The sequence below is a fragment of the Salvelinus fontinalis genome, chromosome 8 (genome assembly GCF_029448725.1).
Source record: "Salvelinus fontinalis isolate EN_2023a chromosome 8, ASM2944872v1, whole genome shotgun sequence".
NCBI classification, from domain to species: Eukaryota; Metazoa; Chordata; class Actinopteri; order Salmoniformes; family Salmonidae; genus Salvelinus; species Salvelinus fontinalis.
The window spans coordinates 28,520,483-28,533,756 of NC_074672.1; the positions used below are offsets into that span (position 1 = coordinate 28,520,483).

General features: G+C 46.6%; 1 protein-coding gene across 2 annotated transcripts in view; it reads right to left on the reverse strand.

Annotated features, from left to right (window-relative positions):
* LOC129861027 (plexin-D1-like) overlaps window positions 1-13,274 on the reverse strand; it is a 130,763-nt gene that overhangs the window by 77,281 nt on the left and 40,208 nt on the right. For both annotated transcript variants that reach the window (XM_055932058.1, XM_055932059.1), the window contains exons 10-12: window positions 11,167-11,259; window positions 10,909-11,002; window positions 8,529-8,686 (exon numbers count right to left, since the gene is read on the reverse strand). In XM_055932058.1, the coding sequence (XP_055788033.1) occupies window positions 8,529-8,686; window positions 10,909-11,002; window positions 11,167-11,259 (345 nt within the window). The remainder of the gene's footprint in view (window positions 1-8,528; window positions 8,687-10,908; window positions 11,003-11,166; window positions 11,260-13,274) is intronic.

A 13,274-nucleotide genomic window follows, 5' to 3' on the forward strand; every position in this document is an offset into this window, starting at 1 on the left:
CAACTAGCTTATCCCAAAATGAGTCACATTTTTAAGCCTTTAGATTAAATTGTGACACACACATACACACACATGCACATGCACACACCTCCAAGCTCTCTTTGGTAGGTACAGTAATTATCACCATGTATCTGGGACATCTCTCTCTCTCTGGTGTTAACATGTCTGGTGTTATCATGTCTGGTGTTAGCGATAGCGTTAGCTGCCATGCTGCTCATTTGCACCCCTCACTCCTCTGTGAATGAGTCAAGCTGAGGGGAGCAAAGTACAGTACAATAACATCAGGAGATTTCCTGATCTCAAAACGCCTTCAACAATAAAGGATCTCTAAAGACCTCTACAATGCTCCAGATAATCTTGACAGGAATTTATGAATTGGTTGGGCTCTTATGAAGATACACTGTCATTTGGATAAAGATCCTTCAAGGATCCTGCCTCCAGATTTCTATCACGGTCAGGTGTTCAGATCATACCGTAAACATTAACATTATTGATTCAAACCCACTGTATGAGACCATACTGTATACTGTGTTGCAGTCCATCTTAACTACTCCTCGCAGACAACTGCCTTTATTACCTGCAGTATTACAAACATAGAACACATTACTGTATTTTACTGGCTTGTCTATCCACATAACATATACTTCATATTACTGTTTATGCTCAAAGAATATGCTAGAATGACTGATTTCCCAACTGTAAGCTGACTAAATAAAAATGTGGGGCAAGAAAGGAAAACATTACAGCAGCAGCCCATAGAATATTTAGACATAGTCACTGTGGTGGACAGAGTAACAGTAAACCATGGGTGATACTGTGGTAGAATAGATACTCCCCCATAAGACTGAGAACTCTGACTGTAACTCTAACTAACTCCTGGTGAGACTGTCTGGGAAAACATGGCTGCCAAAGCATTGCATCACACTCCCAGTCTCCCACAACCACAGCCCCAGTTTACTGCCTTACAACCGCCTCCCCTGAGGGAGCTGTTTCAGTGTGTGTGTGTCTGTGTGTTACATTGGGCTGCCCACGAATAGAGGATTTCAACACTTTTAACTTCAGTCATCTAAGCGGTATACACACACACAGACGGACACTCTCACACAACAAACCATGAGTCATGACACTGACACAATGGCTGATACAGAGAGTCACTGAGTGGGCTGACAGAGTGAACAATGGTAACTTCTACTGGCCCTGGGATCCAGGGGGGACGGGGTGTTCTGCCAGTCAATGGGATGACAACCCAATTTGGGATGGGGGGGATTAGCGGGTGTAATAGTGGAGAACAATTGGTAGCAATGCAAATATCATGGTACACCTATATGGACACTCAAACACTATGGTACTTTTTAATGGTAAGTTCACAAACATATATTTTGATAAATAGAATTGAGACTTGAATCTCATTATGGTAAATGGTGAAATAAGTATAGCCAGTTCTAATTGTAATGGCTTAGCAGATAATAAGAAAAGACGATCAGTATTTACCTGACTAAAAGAGAAGGAATATAATATCTATTGTTTACAGGAAACTCATTCTACAATTTTATATAAAGGTGAGTGGAAAATGGACTGGGGGGGTGAAATGTACTTCTCCCATGGGTAAAGAAACTCAAAAGGGGTGATGATATTAATGTCACGTTCCTGACCTGTTTTCCTTTTTCTTGTATTTGTTTAGTTGGTCAGGGCGTGAGTTGGGTGGGTTTGTCTATGTTTGATTTTCTATGTTGGGATGTTTGTGTTCGGCCGGGTATGATTCTCAATCAGAGACAGCTGTCAATCGTTGTCCCTGATTGAGAATCATACTTAGGCAGCCTGGGTTTCACATGTGTTTTGTGGGTGTTTGTTTCCGTGTCTGTGTTTGTTGCACCACACGGTACTGTATCGGTTTACTTCGTTTATTTGTTTTGTAAGTCAGTTTCAGTTTCGTTATAATAAATCATTATGAACCCTAACCACTCTGCGTATTGGTCCGATCCGTCTCGCCTCTCCTCGTCCGAGGAGGAGGAAGAATATGACGATAGCCGTTACAGAAACACCCACCCCAAAAGGATCAAGCAGAGTGGGAACAGACAGCAGCAGCAGCAGAGACCGAGGACACAGGACTCGTGGACTTGGGAGGAGATCCTGGACGGCAAAGGAATATCGCCGTCCCAAGGCGGAGTTGGAGGCAGCGCGGCGACGCGGTTGGGAGCCCGAGAGTCAGACCCAAAACTTTCTTGGGGGGGACACACGCGGAGTGTGGCAAAGCCGGGTAGGATACCTGAGCCAACTCCCCGTGCTTACCGTGGAGTGAGAGGGCGTCGTACTGGTCAGACACGTGTTATGCGGTAAAGCGCACGGTGTCCCCAGTACGCGTGCTTAGCCCAGTGCGGGCTATTCCACCTCGCCGCACTGGTAGGGCTAGGTTGGGCATCGAGCCGGGTGCCATGAAGCCGGCCCAACATACCTGGCCTCCAGTACGTCTCCTCGGGCCGGCGTACATGGCACCAGCCTTACAGATGGTGTCCCCGGTTCGCCAGCATAGCCCAGTGCGGGCTATTCCACCTCGCCGCACTGGCAGGGCTACGGGGACCATTCAACCTGGTAGGGTTGGGGAGGCTCGGTGCTCAAGAGCGCGTGTCCTCCTTTACGGTCCGGTATACCCGGTGCCACCTCCACGTACCAATCCTCCGGTGGCAGCCCCCCGCACCAGGCTGTCTCTCCGGGTTCTCTCTCCAGCTGCTCCCACCTGTCCAGCGCTGTCAGAGCCTTCCTCCTCTCCAGCGCAGCCTGAGTCTGAACTGCCTGCCTTCCCAGCGCTGTCTGGGCTGTCTGCCTGCCCAGCGCTGTCTGAACTGTCTGCCTACCCAGCGCTGTCCGTCTGTCCCGAGCCGCCAGAGCCGTCCAGCCAGGACCAGCCAGAGCCGTCCAGCCAGGACCAGCCAGAGCCGTCCAGCCAGGACCAGCCAGAGCCGTCCAGCCAGGATCCGCCAGAGACAGCCAGCCAGGATCCGCCAGAGCCAGCCAGCCAGGATCCGCCAGAGCCAGCCAGCCAGGATCTGCCAGAGCCAGCCAGCCAGGATCCGCCAGAGCCAGCCAGCCAGGATCCGCCAGAGCCAGCCAGCCAGGATTGGCCCCTCAGTCCGGTGCTGCCCCTCAGTCCGGAGCTGCCCCTCAGTCCGGAGCTGCCCCTCAGTCCGGAGCTGCCCCTCAGTCCGGTGCTGCCCTTTGGTATAGTGGGATTGACATGGAGGGTGGCCATTGGGAGGAGGCCACGGAAGCGGGGTTTGACTATGGTGGGGTGGGGACCACGACCAGCGCCAGAGCCGCCACCGTGGACAGACGCCCACCCAGACCCTCCCCTAGAGTTTATGCTGGTGCGCCTGGAGTTCGCACCTTAAGGGGGGGTTATGTCACGTTCCTGACCTGTTTTCCTTTTTCTTGTATTTATTTAGTTGGTCAGGCGTGAGTTGGGTGGGTTTGTCTATGTTTGATTTTCTATGTTGGCATGTTTGTGTTCGGCCGGTATGATTCTCAATCAGAGGCAGCTGTCAATCGTTGTCCCTGATTGAGAATCATACTTAGGCAGCCGGGGTTTCACGTGTGGTTTGTGGGTGTGTGTTCCTGTGTCAGTGTTTCGCCACACGGGACTGTTACGGTATGTTCGTTTGTTGTTTTGTATCGTGTATTGTTTTCGTGTCTATTAAATATCATGGAAACTTACCACTCTGCACATTGGTCCTCCGATCCTTCTCGCCTCTCCTCGTCCGATGAGGAGGACGACTTAGACTGCCGTTACACCAATTTATAGCAGCATTACCGAAAAATGGAAGAGGCAAGTGAAAGGGGGAAAAAGGAAGGAACTGTTGGCCCTGCATTAAAGACCAAAAATGGTTAAAGAAAATCGTGATGAATAAAAAGTATACCAGTTTCATTTAAGGATGAATAAATTGACAACCGTACCATATAGATTGCAAAGTAGTTGAGATTTTTGACGTACCGATTCTATGGCACATGGTTTATAAACTGATTCACAAAATAACGCTGGATTCATAACTTTGAGTTTTTCAATTTCAAATATTATACAAAATTCCTGCAATGTTATATATACACTGCTCAAAAAAATACAGGGAACACTTAAACAACACAATGTAACTCCAAGTCAATCACACTTCTGTGAAATCAAACTGTCCACTTAGGAAGCAACACTGATTGACAATACATTTCACATGCTGTTGTGCAAATGGAATAGACAACAGGTGGAAATTATAGGCAATTAGCAAGACACCCCCAATAAAGGAGTGGTTCTGCAGGTGGTGACCACAGACCACTTCTCAGTTCCTATGCTTCCTGGCTGATGTTTTGGTCACTTTTGAATGCTGGCGATGCTCTCACTCTAGTGGTAGCATGAGACAGAGTCTACAACCCACACAAGTGGCTCAGGTAGTGCAGCTCATCCAGGATGGTACATCAATGCGAGTTGTGGCAAGAAGGTTTGCTGTGTCTGTCAGCGTAGTGCCCAGAGCATGGAGGCGCTACCAGGAGACAAGCCAGTACATCAGGAGACGTGGAGGAGGCCGTAGGTGGCCAACAATCCAGCAGCAGGACCGCTACCTCCGCCTTTGTTCAAGGAGGAGCACTGCCAGAGCCCTGCAAAAGGACCTCCAGCAGGCCACAAATGTGCATGTGTCTGCTCAAATGGTCAGAAACAGACTCCATGAGGGTGGTATGAGGGCCCGACGTCCACAGGTGGGGGTTGTGCTTACAGCCCAACACCGTGCAGGACGTTTGGCATTTGCCAGAGAGCACCAAGATTGGCAAATTCGCCACTGGCGCCCTGTGCTCTTCACAGATGAAAGCAGGTTCACACTGAGCACATGTGACAGACGTGATAGTCTGGAGATGCCGTGGAGAACGTTCTGCTGCCTGCAACATCCTCCAGCATGACCGGTTTGGCGGTGGGTCAGTCATGGTGTGGGGTGGCATTTCTTTGTGGGGCCGTACAGCCCTCCATGGGCTCGCCAGAGGTAGCCTGACTGCCATTAGATACCGAGATGAGATCCTCAGACCCTTTGTGAGACCATATGCTGGTGCGGTTGGCCCTGGGTTCCTCCTAATGCAAGACAATGCTAGACCTCATGTGGCTGGAGTGTGTCAGCAGTTCCTGCAAGAGGAAGGCATTGTTGCTATGGACTGGCCCGCCCGTTCCCCAGACCTGAATCCAATTGAGCACATCTGGGACATCATGTCTCGCTCCATCCACCAACGCCACGTTGCACCACAGACTGTCCAGGAGTTTGCGGATGCTTTAGTCCAGGTCTGGGAGGAGATCCCTCAGGAGACCATCCGCCACCTCATCAGGAGCATGCCCAGGCATTGTAGGGAGGTCATACAGGCACGTGGAGGCCACACACACTACTGAGCCTCATTTTGACTTGTTTTAAGGACATTTCATCAAAGTTGGATCAGCTTGTAGTGTGGTTTTCCACTTTAATTTTGAGTGTGACTCCGAATCCAGACCTCCATGGGTTGATAAATTTGATTTCCATTGATAATTTTGTGTGATTTTGTTGTCAGAACATTCAACTATGTAAAGAAAAAAGTATTTAATAAGAATATTTCATTCATTCAGATCTAGGATGGGTTATTTTAGTGTTCCCTTCATTTTTTGAGCAGTGTATATATATATTCTTATATATGAGGGATACAACCATCCTAGCTCTGCATATTTTGCTGCGAAGAAACAGAATCATTAGATAATTTGTTATGGTAATGTCCAATTGATTTTGCTCGCAGTTCCAGGAATGGCTGAAGAATTGCAACATTTACCTGGAGCTAACTCTGCAAATAGCACTACGGGGTGATTTGAAAAGTCATAGTCAATAGATCAATAAAAGAGTAATACTTTTAGAATTGTATTAATCTTTCATTTACAATCTGTAGAAACTATGAGAATAGAAAGGATCAGCACAGTTTAAAAATATATGGCAAAAATAAATCCAATATGGATGGTGTTAGGATATACATGTTGATGGGATGGGTTGAGTGGAACTGAATGGTGGTACTAATAACAACACGATAACTCATGTAAAATATACCATGTCAGTAAAATGTATATAGTATGTAAAGGCTGGAAGTAGAAGCCTAAGTGTTGTTGTTCATTAGTTTACTCCAATTAGGGGAGGGGTGGAAGGGTTAGTGAAAAAAAATAAAAAAGATGTGTATATATAAACTCAGCAAAAAAAGAAACGTCCTCTCACTGTCAACTGTGTTAATTTTCAGCAAACTTAACGTGTAAATATGTTTATGAACATAAAAAGATTCAACAACTGAGACATAAACTAAACAAGTTCCACAGACATGTGACTAACAGAAATTGAATAGTGTCCCTGAACAAAAGGGGGGTCAAAATCAAAAGTAAGTACTGCAGTGCATCTCCTCCTCATGGACTGCACCAGATTTGCCAGTTCTTGCTGTGAGATATTACCCCACTCTTCCACCAAGGCACCTGCAAGTTCCCGGACATTTCTGGGGGGAATGGCCGTAGCCCTCACTCTACGAACCAACAGGTCCCAGACGTGCTCAATGTGATTGAGATCCGGGCTCTTGCGCAGGCCATGGCAGAACACTGACATTCCTGTCTTGCAGGAAATCACATACAGAACAAGCAATATGGCTGGTGGCATTGTCATCCTGGAGGGTCATGTCAGGATGAGCCTGCAGGAAGGGTACCACATGAGGGAGGAGGATGTCTTCCCTGTAACGCACAACGATAAGATTGCCTGCAATGACAACAAGCTCAGTCCGATGATGCTGTGACACACCGCCCCAAACCATGATGGACCCTCCACCTCCAAATCGATGCCACTCTAGAGTATAGGCCTCGGTGTAACATTCATTCCTTCCACGATAAACGCAAATCGGACAGTCCCCCTCGGTGAGACAAAACCGCGAGTTGCCAGTGAAGAGCACTTTTTGCCAGTCCTGTCTGGTCCAGTGACGGTGGGTTTGTGCCCATAGGTGACGTTGTTGCCGGTGATGTCTGGTGAGGACCTGCCTTACAACAGGCCTGCAAGCCCTCAGTCCAGCCTCTCTCAGCCTATTGTGGACAACCTGAGCACTGATGGAGGGATTGTGCGTTCCTGGTGTAACTCGGGCAGTTGTTGTTGCCATCCTGTACCTGTCCCGCAGGTGTGATGTTCGGATGTATTGATCCTGTGCAGGTGTTGTTACACCTGATTTGTTTACCACTTTTTTGGTTACTACATGATTCCATATGTGTTATTTCATAGTTTTGATGTCTTAACTATTATTCTACAATGTAGAAAACAAAAATAAAGAAAAACCCTTGAATGAGTAGGTGTGTCCAAACTTTTGACTGGTACTGTATATCCCAAAAATATACGGGGGATTGGAAATGATGCAGGCAATTACATTGTTGGAAGCTGCAATCTATCTGCAATATTAAAGCGGATCTACCCCCTAAAAAACGCCAACTGGTCTGTATGTTGTGGCTCTAAACCCTTGCTGGCCTTTGAATGAAGGTGTACCCATGTGTGTAAGATGCTATAGATTAGTTGAGTATTAGTGTGTATGTATGTGTGTGTGTGTGTGCGCATGTGTGTGTGTCAGACTCATTTGTTCCCCTGTTTGGCCAGGCCAGGCAGGTTTTATCTACAGGAAGTGTTTAGGCCAACTGAGCCTCATGTGAGCCGTACTTCCTGTCTGCAGCACAGATAAAGGCAGCATTCAACAGCGGGTCTGATTGCAACTCTAAACACTCTTTAATGCCTGGCAGTTCAAACATAGGGACATAACCACAGATATTCAGAAGCCTTGATAGAAAGGAGCACAGTCATTCAGATGAATCCAACTGAAGAGTTGAACCCATGTGTTCAGATGACTGGGGTTAATGACCACTAGGAGCTGACCACAGTGAGATCTGCATCCAAATAAACACATTCATTCCCCTGACCCATGTGGTTGTAGTGTGATCACATCGGTAATGTATATTGCTCTATTCTATTTCTGTGGGTGACTGCGTACCGAGCTCAATACCAACATGGTATGCACAGAACTCCACACACACGCATGCACGCACGCACACGCACGCACTTGCCCAGACAGACAGACAGGGTTAGACAGTGGCTAAGTGTTCCCATGCCCTCTGTCATCCCTCCAGATCTGTTGTGTTGTTCCTCCATAAGGGCCAGTGCGTAAGTGCTGTGACTGTGCTGTGGTGTCATTCAGTCAGGGAGTTGTACAGTAAAGAGTGATGTTTCAGACTGACTTGGTTTAATGAAGCTCTGTAATAACACCTCCCCTTCCAAAATAAGCCCCAATCACAAGACAGAGGAAAGGCAGGGTACAGCGCCATGTGACAGGTCATGTGACACACCACCACTTCCTGTTCTAAATTAGGCCCTAGGTCAACAATGACGGGATGGAGAATTGCATGAATGAGTATGTACAGTACAGTTAGACGTGTCCAGTCTTATGGATCTCGCGGATGGGCCATTGTGTGTGTGTGTGTGTATTCCTACCTTGGTGATCTCGGGGTCAGGACACTGACTACTCATATACTGGCAGTCATCCCTGGTTCTACAGATATTGTCACACCAGCCACACAGATGACCCTGGTCCTCACGTCCCCAACACTGGGAACAATCCCCACTGCCGACCCCACAGTTGTACACCTCCACTGAGAGGGAGAGGGAGAGGGAGAGGGAGAGGGAGGGGACAAAGGGGAGGGCTTTATTAACACAAAAAAGTACAATGGTACAAAAAATATATATATAAATGTATGTACTTGTAAGTCGCTCTGGATAAGAGCGTCTGCTAAATGACTTAAATGTAAAATGTAAATGTAACACAATACATTCTGCTAGGACACAAAGGCTATTTGAAAGGGCTCCATTACATCACCGCATGGGCTGCGTATATCATACTGAACCTATGTCAGTTCCTTTGGATTAAACATATTTTCAACATAATATAAATAAAACCAGAGAAACAGAGAGGGAAGACAAAACACAAACCCAGAGAAACAGAGAGGGAAGATATAGCACAAACCCAGAGAAACAGAGAGGGAAGATATAACACAAACCCAGAGAAACAGAGAGGGAGGATATAACACAAACCCAGAGAAACAGAGAGGGAAGATATAACACAAACCCAGAGAAACAGAGAGGGAAGATATAACACAAACCCAGAGAAACAGAGAGGGAAGATATAACACAAACCCAGAGAAACAGAGAGGGAAGATATAACACAAACCCAGAGAAACAGAGAGGGAAGATATAACACAAACCCAGAGAAACAGAGAGGGAGGACAAAACACAAACCCAGAGAAACAGAGAGGGAAGACAAAACACAAACCCAGAGAAACAGAGAGGGAGGATATAACACAAACCCAGAGAAACAGAGAGGGAGGATATAACACAAACCCAGAGAAACAGAGAGGGAGGATATAACACAAACCCAGAGAAACAGAGAGGGAGGATATAACACAAACCCAGAGAAACAGAGAGGGAGGATATAACACAAACCCAGAGAAACAGAGAGGGAAGATATAACACAAACCCAGAGAAACAGAGAGGGAGGACAAAACACAAACCCAGAGAAACAGAGAGGGAAGACAAAACACAAACCCAGAGAAACAGAGAGGGAAGATATAACACAAACCCAGAGAAACAGAGAGGGAAGATATAACACAAACCCAGAGAAACAGAGAGGGAAGATATAACACAAACCCAGAGAAACAGAGAGGGAAAACATAACACAAACCCAGAGAAACAGAGAGGGAAAACATAACACAAACCCAGAGAAACAGAGAGGGAAGATATAACACAAACCCAGAGAAACAAAGAGGGAAGACAAAACACAAACCCAGAGAAACAGAGAGGGAAGACAAAACACAAACCCAGAGAAACAGAGAGGGAGGATATAACACAAACCCAGAGAAACAGAGAGGGAGGATATAACACAAACCCAGAGAAACAGAGAGGGAGGATATAACACAAACCCAGAGAAACAGAGAGGGAGGATATAACACAAACCCAGAGAAACAGAGAGGGAGGATATAACACAAACCCAGAGAAACAGAGAGGGAAGATATAACACAAACCCAGAGAAACAGAGAGGGAGGACAAAACACAAACCCAGAGAAACAGAGAGGGAAGACAAAACACAAACCCAGAGAAACAGAGAGGGAAGATATAACACAAACCCAGAGAAACAGAGAGGGAAGATATAACACAAACCCAGAGAAACAGAGAGGGAAGATATAACACAAACCCAGAGAAACAGAGAGGGAAAACATAACACAAACCCAGAGAAACAGAGAGGGAAAACATAACACAAACCCAGAGAAACAGAGAGGGAAGATATAACACAAACCCAGAGAAACAAAGAGGGAAGACAAAACACAAACCCAGAGAAACAGAGAGGGAAGATATAACACAAACCCAGAGAAACAGAGAGGGAAGACAAAACACAAACCCAGAGAAACAGAGAGGGAAGATATAACACAAACCCAGAGAAACAGAGAGGGAAGATATAACACAAACCCAGAGAAACAGAGAGGGAGGACATAACATAAACCCAGAGAAACAGAGAGGGAGGACATAACAGAAATCCAGAGAAACAGATGTGCGTGTTCATGTTCCAGCACCTCCCACAGAGAAACCATTTGTGCTTGTGTGTTTTGATGACTGAGCAGTGAGTATGGTATGAAGCATTAGTCCTGTAGTAAAGTATGCAATTCTTCTGGCTGTAGGTCAGTTCTTCTGCTCTCAGGGCTCACATGGCAAATACCTGGCCTGTTAACATTGAGAATATACTAGCATCTGGGACTAGGCTTGTGCGTGTGCGTGTGCGTGTGTGTGTGTGCACATGCCTGTGTATGTGTGTGTATAATCTTACCGGTCATGGGTTTAGGGCTGTCAATGTACTTGTCCAGGTGTCCCTTTCTCCGCAGGCTGAGCTGAAACACCTGACTCCTCTCCGCTGTGGTAAGCTACATGGACAGAAACAAGCTCGCTGATTGGCCATTTCACCATACACAACCAGTAAGCATGGCTTTGTTTGGCCATACACTAAACATCTTATTTCTGACTGGCACCTTCACCAAAATTGTGTTGAGTGACACGTGCTCCTAGGAAGGTGATTGGTTGTACTCACCATCACTCCACTGCACTTGACCTCTGAGACACTGTTCAGCCATCGAGCCTCGTACCGCTGCTTACTCCCAAAGTCACACTCAAGCTCCTCCTGCTACAGAACAAAACAAACCGAACAGCCCTCATGACAATAAAACCTTCATTTATAAACCAATCATAAGGCTGCCGCAGTCTGACATCACCCAGGAAAACAGGGGTTTGTGGAAACACATTTTGGGATAGATATTTTGCCTTTAGAAATGTTGCTAGGTCTTTATTTTCCCCATCCTAGCTTGATTGACAGTCTGTTTCTGCTTCAGCCGACTGCTTTGCAATTGGATGGACCCATGCCAAACATTGGCTAGACAACATTGGCAAGAAAGCTACAGCAGCAACAGCCTGGCACCAAGGATACTCCATGTTTTCATATAGTTAGACATGTTTGTATTGGAGATTGGAGATGTCTTTTTGTTCAGAGAATGTGCTTGTTCTAGTTCCATTATCAGCATAGTGGCTGTTCCATCTAGTTGAGCTAGATACCCATTAGTCGAGCAGGGTTGATCTTCCTGGGTTCATTCTATACATGTACGAACACTATGTAGGGAATAGGGTGTCAACTGAGACATAATAACAGGAACCTGGAAGGGAGAAAACTGTGTTCCCCTGAACAACTCTGGTAACCATTGACAACCCTGGGAGGGGAAGAATGCAAAACATCTAAACAGCACAGGATAATTGTCCCTGTCAGGCAGAAATTCAGAATCATGTATAATTCATATTCATCATATTCATCAACATCTGGGCGGTAAAGTGTGTGTATGTGTGCGTGTGTGTGTGTGACTCTCTATCACAATATAAATCCAATGAGAGAGTGTGTGAAAGGGCACAGGGTTATAGTTACGACTGACCAGACCTGGCAACTAGTCAGGGATGGAATGTCACATGCTAACAGAGTCAGACCCTCATCACAGATACAATATCAGCTTCTGGCTCACATTCAATATGTTGAGGTTAGGATTAGGGTTATACAGACTGATCTGAAATCATTGTCTGAAGGTACAAAATGTACAAAAGTAGAAAGATAGGCTGAATAGTACTAAAGATTGCTATATGTTCTTTGAATGTCTCCATATGTCTGTAAATGACTGTATACATACTGAGAGATAAGACATCAGAGAACCTGTCTCTAACTGAATGATTGGCTATGAAAAGCCAACTGACATTGACTCCTGAGGTGCTGACCTGTTGCACCCTCTACAACCACTGTGATTATTATTATTTGACCCTGCTGGTCATCTATGAACGTTTGAACATCTTGGACATGTTCTGTTATAATCTCCACCCGGCACAGCCAGAAGAGGACTAGGCACCCCTCAGAGCCTGGTTCCTCACTAAGTTTCTTCCTAGGTTCCTGTCTTTCTAGGGAGTTTTTCCTAGCCAGCGTGCTTCTACATCTGCATTGCTTGCTGTTTGGGGTTTTAGACTGGGTTTCTGTACAGCACTTTGTGACATCGGCTGATGTAAAAAGGGCTTTATAAATACATTTGATTGATTGATTGAACCTTGTGGGAACAGACAGCTACGAGGTGAGAACCTGGTGGGAACAGACAGCTACGAGGTGAGAACCTGGTGGGAACAGACAGCTACGAGGTGAGAACCTGGTGGGAACAGACCGCTACGAGGTGAGAACCTGGTGGGAACAGACAGCTACGAGGTGAGAACCTGGTGGGAACAGACCGCTACGAGGTGAGAACCTGGTGGGAACAGACAGCTACGAGGTGAGAACCTGGTGGGAACAGACAGCTACGAGGTGAGAACCTGGTGGGAACAGACCGCTACGAGGTGAGAACCTGGTGGGAACAGACCGCTACGAGGTGAGAACCTGGTGGGAACAGACAGCTACGAGGTGAGAACCTGGTGGGAACAGACAGCTACGAGGTGAGAACCTGGTGGGAACAGACCGCTACGAGGTGAGAACCTGGTGGGAACAGACAGCTACGAGGTGAGAACCTGGTGGGAACAGACAACTACGAGGTGAGAACCTGGTGGGAACAGACAGCTACGAGGTGAGAACCTGGTGGGAACAGACAGCTACGAGGTGAGAACCTGGTGGGAACAGACAGCTACGAG